We start from the raw sequence: 19,319 nt of genomic DNA, 5'->3' as shown, positions 1-19,319 counted from the left end.
CCTTTCTTTTTCATTTTCAACCTCAAACCGTTTCCTTTCCCTACTGCCAATCCCTTGGCCTCTTTCTGCTTTTTCTCAGTGGCGGCAGAGGTCCACTTCCTAACATAGCGCGGCGCGATTGGACGACTGGGGCTTGCGGCGACGTGACGACGCTTTGGCAGCAAAAGCAAGGGAGGGGGGAAGTCGAATGGAAGACAGCGGCGCAGCCAAAACGAGTCAGTCGAGTTTGAAATAAATAAATAAAAATATTCAGAATAGAACTTTGAAAACAAACTTTATATATTTCTGGAGGCATAGTTCTCGTCGTAGTCATCGAAAGGATCACCGCCTCCGTCGCTGGAAATAGTTCCAGGTTTGTTTATATTGTGGGAGGAAGCCGAGAGTGAAGGAGGCCCCGTCGGGTGCGATTGTAAAGAAGCTGCCGCCTCGGAGTGTGAGTGAGGTGAGTACCCGGCTGAGAGGCTTCCCAACACTGCCTGGGTAAACGTAAGGAACACTGTGCGATCCTATTTCCTCCGGTGCCGAATCCCTTGTTTCTTGCTGGTAAATATGTACTGAATAATTTCCGTCTCTATAAAAATACAACTACAAACGGTGGAGGTTGATGGGAAAGCCGACCATCACTCTCTGTGAACGGGAATGTATGCAAGTAACGGTGACAAGACAAGCAGCCGTGTCAGGCCTGAGAAAAGAACAGACCTAAAAACACCAAGGCTATTTTATATTGTTTTATAATCGCCCAGATGTCTTTGCTTTTCGTGTCCCGATCACGATGCAGTGCCATCTATATATATATATATATATATATATATATATATATATATATATATATATATATATATATAAATAAACATTGTTTAATTGTGTGAAATAGCGAGGTTTGAAGCAAGACTTGCACTATTTAATACTGCTGAGTGGTGGGAGTAGGTCAACTGTTATCCTGACGTTTCTAAAAACAAATGTCGATGTTTTAATAAATGAAGAATATAACAAATCGTGCGAATTGTACGGTAGCTGATCAATTACCTGTTACCAACATTTTATTTATTGTTTTTTTTATTATTTTCTTAAGCGTTTGACTAGTATTTATGGATACCATTTGATATATTTAAGGAATTCAGCAGTAATATAGTATTGTGTTAAGCAGTTCAGACATTATGGAGGTTGGATGACGCTGTCTTTATATGTTTGTTTTCTGTAGTTTGTCAGTTGGGAAAATACAGTACATACATTTACCAGATTTGTCTTAATTTATGCACGAACACACTAATAGCAGGTTGCTGCAAACAAAGCCTACAAAACAGCTCTGCGTTATAAAGTGTGCTTAACAAAGTGTAAACAGTGCTTTGCTCTTGAAGCAAAATAACTATTATTTAGGAGCGCAAGTGACCTATTCTCGCATTTTGTGTGAATTACGCATGTAACTGGTATTTGCATTGACCTGGATGACCATACATTCATTTTATGTGAAGAATAACGTTGTATTATAGTTAGGATAAACGGTGAAGTAGGTCACTTGGGTAGGCTATTATCATTACATTAAATGTGTGTGAATCCTTTTACTAAACAACTATGTATGTAATCCGGTTTAAGGTTGTTTTAAACAGTGGTGACAACGTAATGCACTCTATGATGTGAGGTACTATTAGTTAATTTACTATTGGCTGCCCTTTGATTAAATTGTTAATTTATCAAACCTTTGTGTATTGTTATACAGTTAAGATCTCTTTTTTAAATAAAATGTTGCATTCTGGAAAGCCTGCATAATAAAAGGTATGTTAGCCTAGTTAGTGTTGAGTTTGTTTTCTGGCAATTAACAGGTGAAATTATTTCTGTAGTTTTTATTTTATTTTTTTTGTAGTTCACAAAAACAGCCCAATAACAAAGTCTATGCCCATGCCATGTAAAGAGAGATGTGACAATATCATCAGTAACAACAATAATACATCACCTGAAGCAGTTTGCCATGAGATCAGTTACAGAAAATGTAGTGTGTGGGATTAAATAACATACTGTAGGATTATGGGATTTGCATAGCAACTGCTAGGCATACTATTTTTCAATTACAATACACAGCTTACTGTTCCAGTTAAACAATTAATCAGCAGTGGCATTCAAATTTTGTAGCAAGAAGCATCAGCTCTTCTAAGTAAGTGTTTGCTACACTTTACAGAGCATTTTAACTGTCCAATACAGTTATGAAATAGAAAGCAGAAACATGAGTAAACTATGTTGGCTACAAGACTCTTGGATACATCTGATAAGAGAGCAGAAACAAAATATGTAGATATACATGTATTCTCCCCTTGCTTTACATAGCATGGAAACAGTGTTAGGCCTTTCTTATCCTTCATCTTTACTTTTGTTTCACAGAGAATATGATACACGCATCACAATGACATCACGATTTGGTAAAACCTACAGCCGGAAGGGTGGGAACGGTAGCTCGAAGTTTGATGAGGTCGTCTCCAACAAAAGAGCCACCCTCAGTACCAAGTGGGGGGAGACCACCTTCAAGGCACAGGTGGGATCAAAGAGGCCCAACTTCAAGCCAGAGGTGACTGAGGTCCCCAAAAGGGTAAAGTACACCGAGCCAGAGACGTCTGAAGATCCATTCGGCTTTGACAGTGATGAGGATTCCAAGCCTGTCACCTCCCGCAGTATTGCACAGACCAAGGCACCATCCGGTAAGCAGGCTACAGAGACTGTGACGTCTGAGAACTTTACCTCCGTCTTGGAGGCCAATAGCATGATTAGCCAGCCTATCAGCAAGGATGCCGTTGCTACCGGTAGGGTATCTGCCTTTGATGCAGCTGTGCACGGGATCAAGGAGAAGAGTACAAACAAGATTCCAGAGGAAGGAAACAGTGTCTTCAGCAGCTACACCACTGCAGGTAAGGCATTTAGTCTGGTGGCTCAGTGTTACATGAAAGTTTAGATCTCTACACCAGTCTCAAAGCATATGGGTCCTTAATTCAACCAAGAAAAACAAAAAAATACAAGTATTCCTAAGACATTAGACATTGAGACCAAGTTAGAAAGAAATAACACATTGGAGAAAAACTAAAAGTGACTGTCTAGAACCAAGCTTTTGGGGAAAATCTGGGCTCGCAACTATTCCACTTGTTGAAATTAAATTGTTTTGCTACAAACACCAACAGAAATTGGAAATATTTTAATAAACGAATTAGGAGAAATCGGCAGTGAAGGCTTTTGTATAGCTGTAGGAACAGTGTTGGTTCTATATACATCAGACAATACAAAAATGGTTAAATCACAAACTTCAGCTCTGTACAACCAATTATTCCTTTTTTATTTTTCCTGGATGACCGTTCAAAAGGTAAGTGTGCTCTGTGGAATTCGTGGTTGCTTGGGAAGTATTTAAAACCTTTCAGTTCAATTTTTGAGAAGTTCTCCTGGTTTTATATTTTGTGAATGTTGACAAAAACCTCAGTGTCGGCATCACCTGTTGCACTTTCGCCTGGATTGCTGGTTTGCAAAGTGTTGCACAGAAGCATCATTGCATCAATGGAACTTAAATCTTAAGCCCCACTTCAGGTGTGACCTATGTTTAATCACTGACTTGATTGTTTCATTTTAGACTCAAGTTTGCAAGGCACAAAAACAGTATTTTTTTAAATGCACCTGCACTTTATAAGCTGCACACATAAAACAAGTTTATGAAAAAAAACAAAAAGGAACCCATCTGAGGGAGGGTGTGGAAGCAACTGCTGAAAGACAGGAGGAGCCACGGGCTGCTTTCACCAGTTCATGATATTAGCCAGGCTGACAATCCACTACATAAAAACAAAAGGTGTTGTGAACATGTGGTGCGCACTGCTCCTACTATAAGAGATCCTGTTGACACAACTCCTTTTTATGTTTGTTGGGATCTAAAAATCTCAAAAATAATTGCTGTCCATACAAGAAAACCATTAAACACTGACCCTGGTTCCACACCCAGTGGTCAGTTGTGAAGGATGTTCATAGTTTTGCATACCATAGAAAGAAGCATCTGTCCTGCTCCACGGCACAAACAGTTTATTGCTCTGACTCGGCTGGCTGGATGTGTGTCAGTGGTTCCTTTTATAGTCAGGTGCTGTGCTGGGACACGCCTGCCTGCTGTTTGGGGATCTGTAGCTGGCCAATTCCCAGGTGATTTATTTTTTTCCCCCAGCCAAACACAGCAAGTAGCAAGTTCCTGACGGAGCATCCGACTGTCCTGTAAACATGTGCATGCACATCTGAGAAGCTAGTCCCTGTCAAAGTCCATAGAGGCACGTAGTTTTATGCCCTGGATCAGGCACAGTGGGAAGTTCAGTTATTGCATCATAATTTTTCTGGACATTTTCAACTCCCCACTCATCAGCGACTGTCGATGTAGAATCCACAGATAGGTTGACCCCCGACCCCCATCCCCCTCTTTAATCCTGGGTTGTCAAAGGCACAACCCCCCTCCAGTGCTCCTATTTGGATGTCCACAATCCTAAATCACCCTTTAGGATCTAATGAGTAACTGGATGTACAGCATGTTGACTCACCTGCCATGAGGGGTCATAACTTGCATACTTGTATATAAACTTGTCTACATTGCTGTAGTCCTTAAATAAGTCCAAATAGCTGCTTGGGCTTAAACAGGATAGTCAAAATAATGATTGCAAAAATCTGGCCTCCTGGTAGTGTAAGCCATTGGCAGATATCTTAAATGTGCAAATAAAAAAATATATATATATATTTTGTGTGGTGTGTGGTTTTCCGTTTTGAGGGTGGGGGTAAATCAGTGGTGCACTCATGGGAAGAAAATCTCATCATGAACATGTTGCCAGATGGGCAGTGTTTCCCATCCTTTTTTTCAATTGGCAAAATCAAATCAAAACAGAAGTGGGCCATCTAGCATATCTCCAGCATCACTGTTACAGTTTTAGCATTAAAACAATGACAACCTCTATTTTTTGTATTTGTTTTTAACACCATTAGACCATAACTTTACTCCTGAGCTAGAGACTCCAAAGCGCTTTCTAGATCTAGCAATCCCTTTTAGTTGTTTAAATATATTTTCAAAAAGTAGTATATGACCATTTACCTTCATTAATTACAGTTAAGAATCATTCCCTGAAATGTACTTTTATAAATTCATGAAGATATGACAACATTATTACGCCACCTAGCGTATCTCTTTCTCTATGGGAGCTGAGGTGTTCAAGTGCCAGACAATGGACCAGGGTTGATCAGTCCTGTTATAATATTGGTTTTCAAGTGAGATTAACAGGAAAAACTATTTTTCTGCATGGCTTTTGTAAAAAGAATAAAGTTGTATAGAACAATAAACTCTGAATTTTGGTATTGCTACATAGAAGTTATTGAGTATTTGAGAATGTTGGTCTTTGTTTAGCTCAATGCCAGACCCCTCATCTAAATTTTTACTGAACTTTTGCTATACACCTGATTGGCTGAGATATTAATAACTTGTGGAAATGTTTATTCATTTTAAATTAATGCATGCATGGATATTAATTGGGGTGCCATTATCATGCTTAATGACTGTTTTATCAAAATACTGCAATCATTCAAACCACAGATGCTTTTAATATAGACCTACATTTTGTCAGGTGACAATGTTTGTATATCTCAAGAGTGCTTGTTTTAATCCTGTTGGACTGCCATCCTTCCTATCACTTGGGCCCCAAGGCATCAGGAGCAAGATACAAAAAACTTAATTTCATGTTCTAACCTTGATAGATTGAGGGCATTTGATATGATTTGCTCAGCCCTAGTACTCCAGCAGCAGCATCTCATCTATATGTGATAAAGGCAGGGCTGGGACAGTGGATCGATGCATCGAATCGGTCAAATACTCATCGATGGATCAAAACAAAATTAATAACGTCAAACCACATGTCGATTCATTAGTCAATTTTATTAGGACAAACTTAAATGATGTAAAACTCTATGCTAGTTCCCTGCCGTTGCTTCCTTTGTTTAACCATTTCTTTCAAACCAACCCCCCCCCCCCCCCCCCCCGCACACATACACCCATGCATGTTTCTAGAATGAACCTACCCGGGAACTCGAGCATGAACAGAACGAACCCAGTGAAATGCCCGTATAGCTGCTACAGGATTAAAGTTTCTTGTTTAAATTATAAGGTTTATTTTACTCAAATTAGAAAGAGATAAACTGCAGAAATGTTTCATTTTTGTGCTTACATCAGATATCTGAAAACGTGTGTTTTGTTATTCTCTACATTATTGTGTGTTTTCTTTTGCATTACGAAACAAATGTTGCATTGTCTCTTAGAAAACCATGCATCGATTGGTAGAAAAATCACCATCGTCCCAGCCCTAGATAAAGGATTGTATGTAAGGTGCATCAGCAAGATTAAGAAAAAAAAATCTGTTCTCATGTCAAGGTCTCTGGCTGAAATCAGCTAGTTGAGGTTCCCCAGCTGTTAAAAAATTCCCAGGTGAATACTTTGAGTTGTGCGTTTTTATTTTATGCAGTTGGGACTGAAGAGTAGTAATTTATGAAAAAGCAATGTGTGCTCAACCAACAAGTAGCAAAAAGAAACTGGATTATAAAATAGAATGTGAAAACCAAAAATAAATTCAACAAATTGCTACCAGTCTGTAAAACCTGTGGCTTGGGCATAGAGCTGATGAGGGCACATAACTCCAGTAACTTGTATCTCACTACAGATACTCTCTTGCACAGAGCATAGCTGGCAATGTTTGTCTTTTTGTTATGTATAAATGTAGTGTTCTCTGGCCCCACGGCCCTTTTTGGTTAGTACGGAAGTTAATTGTTGCCTCATCTTGGAAGTGATTCAGTCATGAGACAACAATCTGGTTAATTTTTAAGTAGTGTTAGGATTAATGCTTTCATGTTCTTTCCAAATCCAGAGGAGTAGTTTAATATTTGGCAATTTTACTTGAAACATAACTAAACCATTTAAAAAAGCAATGGATCCCTCCTTTTTGTATTTAGAGGATACACCATGAATATTCATGGAGTACTGCGTTTATTCTATAAATGAGGATGGCCTAGCAATGCATAGTTGTTTTTATCAACATCTTCAAATAAGAATTACTTTGCTTCTATGAAGCTCAGAAAATGCTTCGCAATGCGGTGGAATTTCAGAGACCGTACACTTTCAGTTGTTCTTAATATTTGGTACACAACTGTATTCTTGGACTTTAAGTTCAATTAATGGTGTTGTCCAGTAAAAATTAACCTTTTCACTGCCACATTATTTTAACCTCATATCAACGATAGTCTCACTCTTCAAAGTAGTGTTTTTACAGTTGATTTATGAGGTTCCACTTATGTGTTGGAGGAAGTGCTTGACTGACCCTTGCAGATGGTTTCAGTTCTGCATCATCTTCAGTCTTGCAGTGGCTTATTGAACAATTTGAATTGTTCAATACAATTAAATAAGCAGTTCAGTTTTGTAAGCCTGTGTTCACCTTATTTGATAAATCAACTTGAACTTGAAGAAATGTTGTCTGCAGTTTGTTATGGAAGCGTGTGATTTTAATGAAAGTGCTGACAGTATTCAGTTGCGGTGTGGCTTTTGCTATCATGTTGCTTAAACTGTTTTTCTGTCATCTATCATGTCAGACCTTAATGCAGTTTATAGTCCATCGGTGAAAAAGGTTTCATGACCTCCATATGAATTGCCCCCTAAAAAAAGTAACAAACCTTGTAATCGATTAACCAGTCATGAGTTTGCAGGCAGTAAAAAGTTATGATGGTAATATTTCCATTTAGTTTGATCAGACAGAATGTGTTGCCCACTGAACTATGAAAAGGTAAAGATTGGATATAAAGAACTAGCTACACAATTATGTAATAGGAGAATGACTGTATGGAAAAAACAGATTAATAAATGCCCTACACCCCCCCCAATCTAAGTTGCATTGTCAATTTGAAGCAGTGTTTCTTGTCCATTACTGATAAGTGTTTGTACATGAACTGCTTCACCCACATCTTGTCAAATTGTTTTTCTTTTAATGAGTATTTTATTAAGCGTCACTGTGAGGGGAGCTTATGCAATATGAGTTTGCAAATCTGATACTGCACCTACTACTGCAAATATCTCATAAAACATTTTAAGCTTAATGGGGGGGAAAAAACTCTTCCAGCAGAATCTAAGAGCACCGCTTCACTTTGTCCTACGATAGCGATCATATTGGGGTCTTGTAACTTTGGTTTCTGGATGTTAAAAGACTAATGCTTTGAGATAAAAGCTTCAGACTTGGTAAACCATGTATTCTGTAATCACCTAGGTCAAGAAGTTAAAACAACATTAAATACCGTTTGTAAAGGTGCTAACAGTGACACATTGATGTGAAAGTTTACAACAGGGTTTGTTTTCACAGATGTTTTTGGTGTGTTTTGTTTTTTAAGCATCCTTGCATAGAAGTCTTAAAATTGATGGAAGTATTTGGAAATTGTTTGTCTGCTTTCTTAACCTGAAACGTTTGTCTGCTTGAGTTTTGTAAAGTTTTCTCACAGTTTACATTTTGTGTCAGAACATGTAATGTAAATCGCTAAGCAAATTTGATCCACATTTTTTAGCTAAATATTAAAATGGCGTAATTGCAAATTTTCACACACACGTTTCCGTGTTCTTGAATGTCCTAGATTAGATACAGCATCCTATTTGTTGTAAACCATTATTGTATTTTAATGATGGACACATAAATTACTATATTAGATTTTGCCATCTTAGTCAGTGAAGTTCTTCCGTAATGACCCTCTCAACAAGGAATAGTCTTTTGGTCTTGATGGGTCTCTGTGGCTTTGCACCTTGCCACCTTTGTCTGAAGCATAAAATATTAAGAATTAATATGGAAGCAAACTCAGCTATGTACATGATATGATTGATTTAAGGTGGTGTCTTTACATTCAAGAAACCAGTTTGGAAGTTACTGTTAACTGTAATCACGGTTTATTTAACAAAACTTGTGTGTGTGTGTGATTGCCTGTTTTTAAAGGCTTGTGTATTAGGCTACCCTTTTTTGTAGGGTGGCGTTCCTGATTTTAAGCCCCTGCCTCCACCCTGTGTAAGGGTGTATTAACTACAAGTGCAAACAAAGCCCCGTTTTGAGTTGATGCCAAAAAAAACCACTTAAACTGTAAATTAAGTGTAGACTGGGCTGTTCTGTACACACTGTATTTAATTTAATTGATGGTTACTGTTCGTCTTTTTTTTCTTTACTGTAGTTACTTTGTCTGACTTGAACCTTAATTTAAATGGGGGAGGGGGTTGTTAAAGTCCTGTTGATGGGCTATGATAAACTATCTGCTCATCTATTTAGTGGAACCTACTGTATACCTTTTTTCCACAATAATCCATTCAGTAGACCAGAGGTTATAGTACAGTGGCAATCAATCTGCTTTAAGATGTTTGTCCTTGCTTGTTTTTTAACCAGATTTCTTCAGCTGTGATCGTATAAATACAGGTATTGATAGTGCACTTGTCACACAGTACTTGCTGTTACTCCCTGTTATACAAACTTTCAAGTACAAGCTCCTGAGTTTGTCTGGTCCGGACACAGTTTCCAATAATAAAAATAAATTATATTTTGCCCATTCTTCCTTTTGTTACATAATATGTATTTGGGTGGAGTCTGCTTCTGAGACCTCCCTGGGATAGCCATTTAAAGACTGTTCTGATATTAACTAACTTTAGTTACAAAGTGTCTGCTGTAAATCCATTAACAAAATACGATTATGTCTATTGACGACAGTATTTTATTGACATCAATGCACTGTGTAGAATGAAGGACACTTAATTCTAAATTAATTTTAGATCCCAAGTCAAAACTTACAAATTAATCCCTTTTAGCTACCTAGTATTAATTAATTTCTTAATGTCTTTGTTCTTCTATGATAGTAGTGCATGTAAGGCTAATTGTTAGGTCAGAATATTCTGGTTTATTACCATAGCAGTCTGAGACTGTAATGGAGGCTTTGTTTACCCCTGGTGCACACAGTGCAATAGGTCAGATTACATGCATTTACTGTATACCAGTATTCACATGGCTTTTTTTAAAAAAAAAGTACTGATGCTACAGCCAGTAGTACTAAACAGCCTGGTTCAGTGCAAGTACATTTGAAAAACAAAAATCGTGTTATATTACTGGCAAATGTTCTTAGTCATTTTACTCCAAGTATAATAGACTAATCATTTTAAATTAACCTGCTATGACCATGTTAGAGCCTCTTACTGCCAAACATTTACTCCATTTAATAATTCCTTAATCCATTAGAAAGTTATCTTTTTTTGGGGGGGGGAAATTGTTAAACCAGTGAAAATGTTGCTAATATTGTGTAACAAAACCAATTGCCTGTCTGCAAAAGCAGTAAGTCCATATTATCTTATGTTTGTATTATTTTTCTTTTTGTGTTTTAGAGAAGACACCACAGAACTGGTCAAATGAAAGCACTGAAAAGAACAGTTACTCCTGGTACAAGAACGCAACAGAGAGTGACAAAAAGCCCAGTGCTCAAACAACAACACTGAAGATGGATACTAAGGACTCTTTCGATAGCTGGCAGTCGAGTGCAGGTTTCAGGTCGGACTCCCCCAACTCCGAGACCAGCAAAAGCAAAGAGTCCACGTGGACTGGTAGCACAAAGCAAGGGACCGAGGCAAACTACGAGAGCAAAGTGGAGGAGTCTGCCTCCCACCTTGACAGTGACTTTTCTCTGAAGTCGCAAAGCGATCAGGCTGGCGGTGGAGGCATTGATATCCCCATGGAGCCAGCCGAAGCAGAAGTTGTCTCCCAATCCGTTCTCAGGCCATCCAACTGCAGGACGTACCGCCGGCCCAACAAGGGCAAGCAGTCTTCCCCTGTAGACAACTCTGATAAGCTAGCCGACAGCACCGGACAGTCATCGGCAAAGACTAACAGTGTGGCCGTCAAACCAGCTAACACAGGAAGAGGGAGGACTAGAGACTACACAGTGTTGCACCCGTCATGTCTGTCTGTGTGCAATGTCACCATCCAGGACACCACTGAGCGGAGCATAGACGAGTTTACCACAGCTGCCCCGGCCGATCTAGGGGAGGCTGGGCGATTGAGGAAGAAAACCGAGATCGCCGCTGCAGCCAGACCAGCCAGGTTCCTGACTTTAAACAAGAATAAGAAATGTAGATTTGTATACAGCCTGAAGTAAAAGTGACCCAAGTCAGATTTTGTAAGATGAAAAAAAATAGTAACTAGAGCAAAAGTAGTTTTTTCTTATTGAAGGTAGTACAGTAATATGCAATGTGAGATACAGGCTAATTGTGTACCTTTTGTTGATAGATGTGCTGCTACCTAAAAAGAAAAGTTAATTTAAAAGTGTACCAGATTAAAAAACATGCAGTTGTTTTCAGAAGGAGATCTTAAAAACGTGTAACTGTATTAATCCAGCGACTGGGTTCTGACCAAGCATGATTTTATTGACAATTATAAATATAAATACAGTAGTTTGCAGAAGAGCAGGTTCATGGATTTTAGGATAGGAGTAGTTTAGGTTTGTTTTGGTGCCAATGGTATTCCTTGTACAATGATGGCCTGTGTTTCAGACATCTCGGGAAATGAAGGGATAGATTCTGGCCAACCATTGTTGAAGTTATATAACATTTGTCAGACCGAGCTTGGAATCTGGACCTAGGATCTTTGCTCTAACAGCAAGCTAAACCTTTGCCCTGTAGTTTGATATGAGAATCCTGTTTATTTATCTTTTGTGTTAATCTTGTGCTACAATTCTAGATTCCGGCCCACCCAAAACAAGTCGAAAAAAGCTGCAAAACTGGAGTTTTTTGGGTTTGATGAAGAGCATGGAGGCCAAGGAATTGAGGGTGACCCCACAGCCTCAGGCAGTGCAAATTACAAAATCAAATACTTTGGCTTTGATGATGTGAGTGAAAGTGACAGCGATGAAGAGGAAGGGTCCCAGGCATCTGAAAAGAGGAAGGCAAAGAAGAAAAAGGCGGCGGCGCCAGCAGCAGCCAGCACAGCCACTGCAGCCTCCATGACTTCGTCCAGCTTGCAGCTCTCCTGCATGGGGGAGAGCGATTCCCAAGATAGCCAGACCAGCACCAATACAGGTAAGGTGGAGGTTGCAATTTTTGAATTAGTAGGTTAGAAGAGAACTAAAACAATTACATCTGTATTCCCTACCACGATATTTGGGCCTATATCTAGACATTGCCATACAATTTTGATCCAACTTGTGTTGATATATTGTATTGCAAAAAATGTTTAAATCCTTTCAATAAGGGAGGCTAGAAAGGGAATTGTTTTAGAATGGTAAAGCTTTTAAAAAAAAAAAAAAGATTTAATGAAAATGCATTTGTGTTGCATTTCAGACATTCTAGATTTCCAAGATGATTCCTTCCCAACAGTATCTGAAGTGACAAGGAGGCCAGCGAATCAACAGTCGGACAAGGCCAAGGAGAGCACCAGGAAGATTTTCAGTGGTCCCAAGCGAGTAAGCAGTGGTGCATTTGTACTTTTATTTTTTTTATTTTTTTTAATTCTGTGTCTTGCGTTTGTACAAGTTAAGTTAAAGTGGGGAAGAAAACCAAAGCTACTTGAAGACACTAAAATTGTTTTAGTATATTGTTTTTATATGTGGCTTGCACCACAATTTCAAAATAACTTGTTTAAATGCAATGTGGATTTTTACAATGTCACCAGGTTTATCTGACCTGTGACTCGTAGTAATCTTATTGCCAAATGCTTATGTCTGATTGCAGCCATACACATTTCAAACATTGCTTGAGCAGGAAAATGTGTTTTTCAAAGAGTTTCTGAAAAGTGCAATCAGAAAAGAGGCAAATAAACTACAATTTCCCCCTAAACCATATAAAACATGATTTGGGTAGCATTTGTCAAGGCTGTAGATAATTTGCACATTTGGCTTAATCTATTTGTTGTTTTTTGAGAACCAGAGGACGTGTAAAAACAATATTTGTCTGGTGCCTTGGAAACCGTTGAAATTCACGGATGAAGTACTGTGCACTACTTGAGTTTAACAGTTGTTTCCAAAACCACAGACATGCTTAAAAAGGTCTAGTGCTCCATTTATAGGTAGCTGTCAAAAAATGCTGACCGCTTTTAGAGTAGGCAGAGCTGATGCAGCCAATGCAGCCTTTTTCCGAAGGGTGGCTGTTTACTGAAACTGTCATTAGATCTTTGTGTTGGTTAATGATGGGCACTGGCAGAAGGCCATGCTTTTCTAAGCCCATGGAGAAATGGAACAGCATTGTATATTGATAAGGCTGAGCTCAGGATGTTTAAGTTCTCTTCTTCCAAGTGTCTTGGGCAACATGTGCAATTCTATCTTTTTGTATTTATTTACAGTTAAGGATACGGTTATTGGCTTTCATAGCGTTTCTGGATTTGGTATTTGGCACAATTTTCCACTTGGTGCAGTGACATTGTCAACACGTGATGTCTCCCTATAAAATATTTATACAAAAAATAGAATACTGGATCCACAAGTTTTAAGTATTAAAAAAAACAAAAAACAAAACCATTAAGGAGCAGACCTTGTTGGACCAATAACTCGAAAAATGTTAACACAAGAAATAATCGTACCTGCAGGACTGTTACAGATGTTCTCATGATTAAATTGGTGCACAACATGACCCAGTAAATGGTAAGGTTTTATCAGTGTGCTCATTTTGCAGAACACTTGTTAAAGGCTCAAAGATTCTTAGTAAGTCCACAAGGAGTCCTCGATGGAGCAAGACCTTAAATGGGACATTTGAAAAATAAACTGAAGTCTACTATGCATATTTCCTGCAAATACTAAATTGCAGTAGACAACCACCTGGCACTGGTGTTCCTGCTTTGATAATTGACCTGAAACTAAGTGTTCTTTACCCTGCTTTCCCCATCTCACCTAGTGTCAAACCCTTTGAGTTTCATGGACAGCAGAGTACAACTTGCCCTCAGTTTCAGGCAGTTTTTAAAGTAGTGTTGTAAGTAACCATGCGCCAGTAAAATGTATATCCTTAATGATCATAGTAATAATGTTTCTAAGTTTTGTTTGTATCATTTGTTAAATGCACTGGTTAAGTGGTTTGTGATGGATTTCATAAGGTTTCATGTAATCTGGGCATGATCACAAATTAATTTCAGAAGTAACAATTAAGCTTAGCTGTGAATTGTGGTGACCAAATGGAGAAGCTTATTTGTTTCCTTTTTTAATTATTTTATTGGAAAAACAGTTGTGTGGCCTGTGGTTTATTTGCTTTTCTTTTTGGGGGGAAATAACAAGCAATTATGAACAAACTTTCCAGTCCATTTTTTATTTTGCTGTGTGCCTGAAGATACTTTTGCCCCCATATTTACATGGTGAGGGGTTGAAATTAAGCATACAATTTAGTACTTAATATAATAAAGCATGCAGTTGCATTAGTTTATTACTGTACATGTAATCTGACTTAACCACATTGTATTGGTAATTCACAGCTGGTCTTAAGGTTTAGCAATGCGAAAGATACTGTTGCAGAACATCTGCCTCAATTTACTGATCACACGTGGCTAGTTCTGAATAAATTATTTATTTATGTATATTGTTTCAGTGATTTTAACTTGCTTTTAAAACTTACTTTTATAACAAATTGGAAGAGTTTTACCTTAAGACATCAGATAGGTATTGGCAGAGTTTGTGGCTGGTCTTCCAGATGCTTATTGACACTGGTGTACCCTAAGGTAATTAAGTCATAGCAGTAATAGTAGTTTCTTGATAAAAAAAAAAAAATGTATACAATTGCTGTTGATGCACTACCTGTTGCATTTCACTCCATAAGGTTCGATTTATTGATTGAAACTCCTTTGTCTTCTGTATGTCCCCTGAGACCGGCTTTCAGAGTCTTTAGAAATGTTTCCGATTTCAAAGTCAGCAAGTGTCTCCCTTAAAGCTGTGGCTTTCCTGTTCGGAAATATAAATGGGGCTCTGTTGCTGGTACATAACGCAAGCAGTCAACTGTGTTGGGCTTTGGCCAGACTTTGCGAAATTCATACTGTAAACAGCCAAGGAGTTTGTAAAACCTAGCTGTATGTAACTTTTCCTAAATCTCATTTACTTTGAAGGTCACACAAACTACTACTTCAGACTAATTTACAACATAATATGAAAATGAAATGAGCAAAAAACTGAAAGTTTGAGTACATTGTGCACTCCTAATCAATGCTGTATTGACACTGTTTTGTAAATTATGGTGTTGAGGAATAGCTTTATCTCTTCCGAGATACCACCTTGAATAACATTGCACAGGAATAGTCTTTATAGCACACAACTCAAGATCTGACCATTAACAAGTAGGGGTGCACCAATAAGATTTTCTTGGCCGATGGTTATCTACCCATATTGGCCAATACTGATATGATACGGATTAATAAATACTACTAGAACAAGACACAGGGCCTATATTTAAACTGTTTAACAGATATAGTTTACTTGTATTTGACAAAAATGAACAGGTATTGTTTACTTGTTGCATTTACTTCAGAAAATGAATACAAAGAATAACGTAGCATTATATTGTGTGCTTGTCAGCCATTTATACATTTGTTTTACGACAGTCAAACAAAAATAACACTGCATTTCTACTAGTAAAACACTTCTGTAGAAAAAAATAAATAATGTGACATTAACTTTTATAGCTACTAGCTGTCAAACATTGCGTTTTCTAACTTTGACCTATACGGGACAGTAGAAAGAAAAAAAAATAGACTATGCAAAGTCAACTACAACAGCGTTCGTAAAATTCTTATTTTAAACATACACTGCTTAAAAATCCTAACTTAAATTGCTCACTTAATCAAAAACAAAAAGATGTCATGAAAATATCCGGTTACAAAATTCAATCAAACTTGAATTTGTTACTAAACAAGACAGCACAGTAATCAATTGCAGCTTCAAAATGCCACCTAATACACCCGCAACCAATGCTGATTTAAGATGAATAAACGGAGCAAGATAAACAAAAATTACAAAAGGTAATTCCCACTTTACGTTTTAAGAGCCCACAACTCCTTAGAAGTTTGGGAGATTGTTGTTGCTGCTTTAGTCTTTTTTTTTAAAAAGTGCTTTTCAGCGAAACTTTGCGTTCAAGGATTTGATCAAGTGAGCTATGGCGGAGGACCTGCGATGATGCCAAGCTGCCAAAGAGAGAGAGACATCGCAGAGAGATCGCAGAGGCAGATTTGTAACTAACTGCGCATCGATGCTGCATTTGAATAATAATTTGCAATTATTAATAATAAATACCCCTATATTTATTAGTTTTGTCAGCCTGAAACCAACTACAAAGCATTACTTAGGGTGAACATTAGTCTGGTAACTGTATAGGCTACATGTACGCTAAACTACTAATACTAACTATCAATGTTATTTAGGATTCAACCTATTTTTTTAAGCATCAGAATAATATTCTACTTGCAGTTCATTGTTGGATTTAATGTAGCATCAAGTCTGTTCTGCACACAACTCGCTATCCTATTGTTGTCTTCAGATATTTAAAAAAACAAAATCCAAACGCTGCTCTTTTTAGATGTGTTTACTGCATTTTGATCACACGTTACACAGCACTGAGAAAATGAGTGTCGTGTTCTTGTGGCATTTTTAGTAAGCGCTCCTGATCAAACATTACATTCTGTGCTGGAAGAAATTCAAGCATGAATATTGGTGTACATTATCAACTAAAATAACAAAAACTACTGACAGCCGATTTGTGTTTTTTTCCCTTATATCGGTGTCATGCTGATAAGCTACCAATTATCGGTGCACCCCTATTAACAAGGTTTATGAAATATAATGTAATGGGCTAGGATTCTGGCAATGGCATACGTCACAATTTGAATTGCTTAAACCAAGAAGATTTCATTAGCACAGAGCTGGGTCAGGTACTTCCAGTCTCAAAGGTTTATTATTTATTTATTTATTTATTTATTTATTTATTTATTTATTTATTTAGCAGGCGACTTACAGAGACTAGGGTGTGTGAACTGTCAGAGTCACTTACAACGCCTCTCCCGAAAGACTTAAGGTCACACAGTGAGTGAGCCAGGATTTGAACTAGGGACCTCCTGGTTACTAGCCCTTTTCTTTAACCACTGGACCACACAGCTGCCTTACTGTTTGGGTGGGAGTGGTGGTTATTAAACTAAATCCTTTTAAGTTGTCCATTTTTAGGACTACAATTTTGGAATTTTATTTATTTTTTTGCTTTGTCTGAAACTTCCACACAAAGGCATCTGGTTCTTTTGGCTTCCAACACTATTGAACGGGAACAGGATGCATAGCAATACAGAAGTGAAAAGAGAATGTTGGTATAAATGAAATTTAGGTCAGTGGCAAGCAAATTTACCCCATGAATGTCTGTTGCATACTGGCCCTCAACTGCAAAGGACGGTGGTATTTGGGGAGCTGCTACTGTAACCACTGTGCAACATCAGAGTGATGTCCATCATTTTTTTTTTTTTCTTTGAAACAACAAAGCGTTGGAGATTAAACATGACCCGAGACTTCACACTGTTTTGAAGATCGTTTCAAGCGCTGGAACGAAGTGTGATCTTTTGGATGGGGTTTTGATGCCTCACACCTGGGGTGAGACTGGATGTGTCGTCCTTATTTTACAGCCTCAGCAGCAGGAAAACAAACACAAAAAGGGGGGAGGGGGCTGTTCACCACCCCATTAAGATTAACAGCTGGTTAATAAGAGTAAATCAAATGTGAAATACTTTAGTCAATGCAACCTGCAGTGTCTCTGTGCCAGGTTAGGTTTTTTTTTTATTTGTTTTTTTTATCATCCCAACAACAGGCAGAGTGCTTTACAACAGAGGACATCTGAGCCAAAAACTAAATTTTGGCTTAATCTCTGATCAATCCTGCTGTTAATGCTACTGTGACTTGGCTTTTGTGTATTGTGCATTCATTTAAACTTGGGTTAGTTTTCTGCTGTGATCTGGCTCTATAAAAACCATCTCCTAGAACCAAATTCTCACCGTCATAATAAAGGTTCTTAAGTGCTAAAGAAATGTCAGAGTCCAAGGTATCGTTTTTAAATGTCCTTTTAATTGAAGTCGTTGCTCCTTATTGTTGTGTCTCCAAGATATAATTAAATGTTAGGAAACTACTGCAGTAGATTTGAATGACTGACAGCAAAATAATTCGCTTTAGCTTTCGCCCATTATAAAGTAAGCTGTAAATGACAGTAGTAGTTGCAATCCTGAAATCTACAGTATATACTCTGCTTTGTGCCAGTTAAACTAACGCATAGACATAGTCTAGCAATTGAAGAATTTTCCAAATGTTTTCAATTTTCCTGATTTTGAATTTGTCATTTATTTGATTTGGTTCATTTTATTAATTTTTTACTGCTATTTATACAGTTGTGTATTCATGTTTTACTGACTTAAGCATATCTCGAGTGGAAATCCTTTGTTCAGTAATTCTTTTTTTTTTTAATCCCAAGGATTATCTACTGTGCCCATTAAGAACAAGTGCTGTTCCTAGTAGTCCTGTTGCAAATTGCTGCCCCTGTAGTTATTCATGTCTCAGTGATGCTTTAGCATTTCCTTAGAGAACCTTTCAGCCATCAATGTCTGCATTATTGTAGTCCATGTGAAAATGTCACCAGCTTACATACATTTGCATGAATAGTACAGCTATTGTAGAAATGCAGTGTCCACTCCTGTCTGTAATACTATAAATGAAACCAGAAAAGAGGTAAACATTTGGTCCACTGTTTTTGGTGAAAACCTGAAAAAAAAAAACTTGAGACATATTTTTCTACTAATGCTTTTTCATGTGGATGGTGATAAGTAGTGGTGCGCATGGCTAAATGCAAACTTACTAAAATAAAATGTGTCTGAACAGCAGACTCATAGTGAGGTAAAAATAAGTTTGTGTGTTAAAGATGCCCTTTTGACATGTGTTTTTTCTTTCCCTTTTTCCCAGTCTCCCACTAAAGCTGTATATAATGCCAGACACTGGAATCGGCCAGAGCCTGAGGAGCTACCACCTCCCCCGCTGTCGAGATTTCATACTGCTCCAGTGAGTAATGCTGCAATCTGTTACACTGCTGACTGAATGTAGCCCTGATGTAAGAAGTACAGTAGAATGCCATTGTATAAAATAATCCTATATAACATGTGAAATATACACTGCTGGTCACACTTTAGAATGGTCTATTCATCTACAGTGTTGATTCCAGAAAGCAGAGTATAATATTGTGGAAATGAGAAACTTAACATCTGGTATCTAAAATAAACTATTTTGGATAAATCCTGAATCAACATGTTCTG

The 19,319-nt window shown here is 37.8% G+C and overlaps 1 protein-coding gene across 1 annotated transcript in view; it reads left to right on the top strand.

Annotated features, from left to right (window-relative positions):
- Nucleotides 1-29: 29 nt before the first annotated feature.
- The window catches only part of LOC117417702 (wings apart-like protein homolog), a 31,605-nt gene continuing 12,315 nt past the window's right edge, over nt 30-19,319 (top strand). Inside the window, exons 1-6 of the mRNA XM_034029907.3 lie at nt 30-442; nt 2,374-2,894; nt 10,418-11,129; nt 11,766-12,103; nt 12,365-12,486; nt 18,973-19,068. Coding sequence (XP_033885798.2) covers nt 2,396-2,894; nt 10,418-11,129; nt 11,766-12,103; nt 12,365-12,486; nt 18,973-19,068 — 1,767 coding nt within the window. The 5' untranslated portion in view covers nt 30-442; nt 2,374-2,395. The remainder of the gene's footprint in view (nt 443-2,373; nt 2,895-10,417; nt 11,130-11,765; nt 12,104-12,364; nt 12,487-18,972; nt 19,069-19,319) is intronic.

The sequence above is a fragment of the Acipenser ruthenus genome, chromosome 13, assembly GCF_902713425.1.
Source record: "Acipenser ruthenus chromosome 13, fAciRut3.2 maternal haplotype, whole genome shotgun sequence".
In the NCBI taxonomy this organism is placed as follows: domain Eukaryota; kingdom Metazoa; phylum Chordata; class Actinopteri; order Acipenseriformes; family Acipenseridae; genus Acipenser; species Acipenser ruthenus.
The sequence above is the reverse complement of the archived record's forward strand: the minus strand, read 5'-3'. Positions and strand labels throughout refer to the sequence as shown.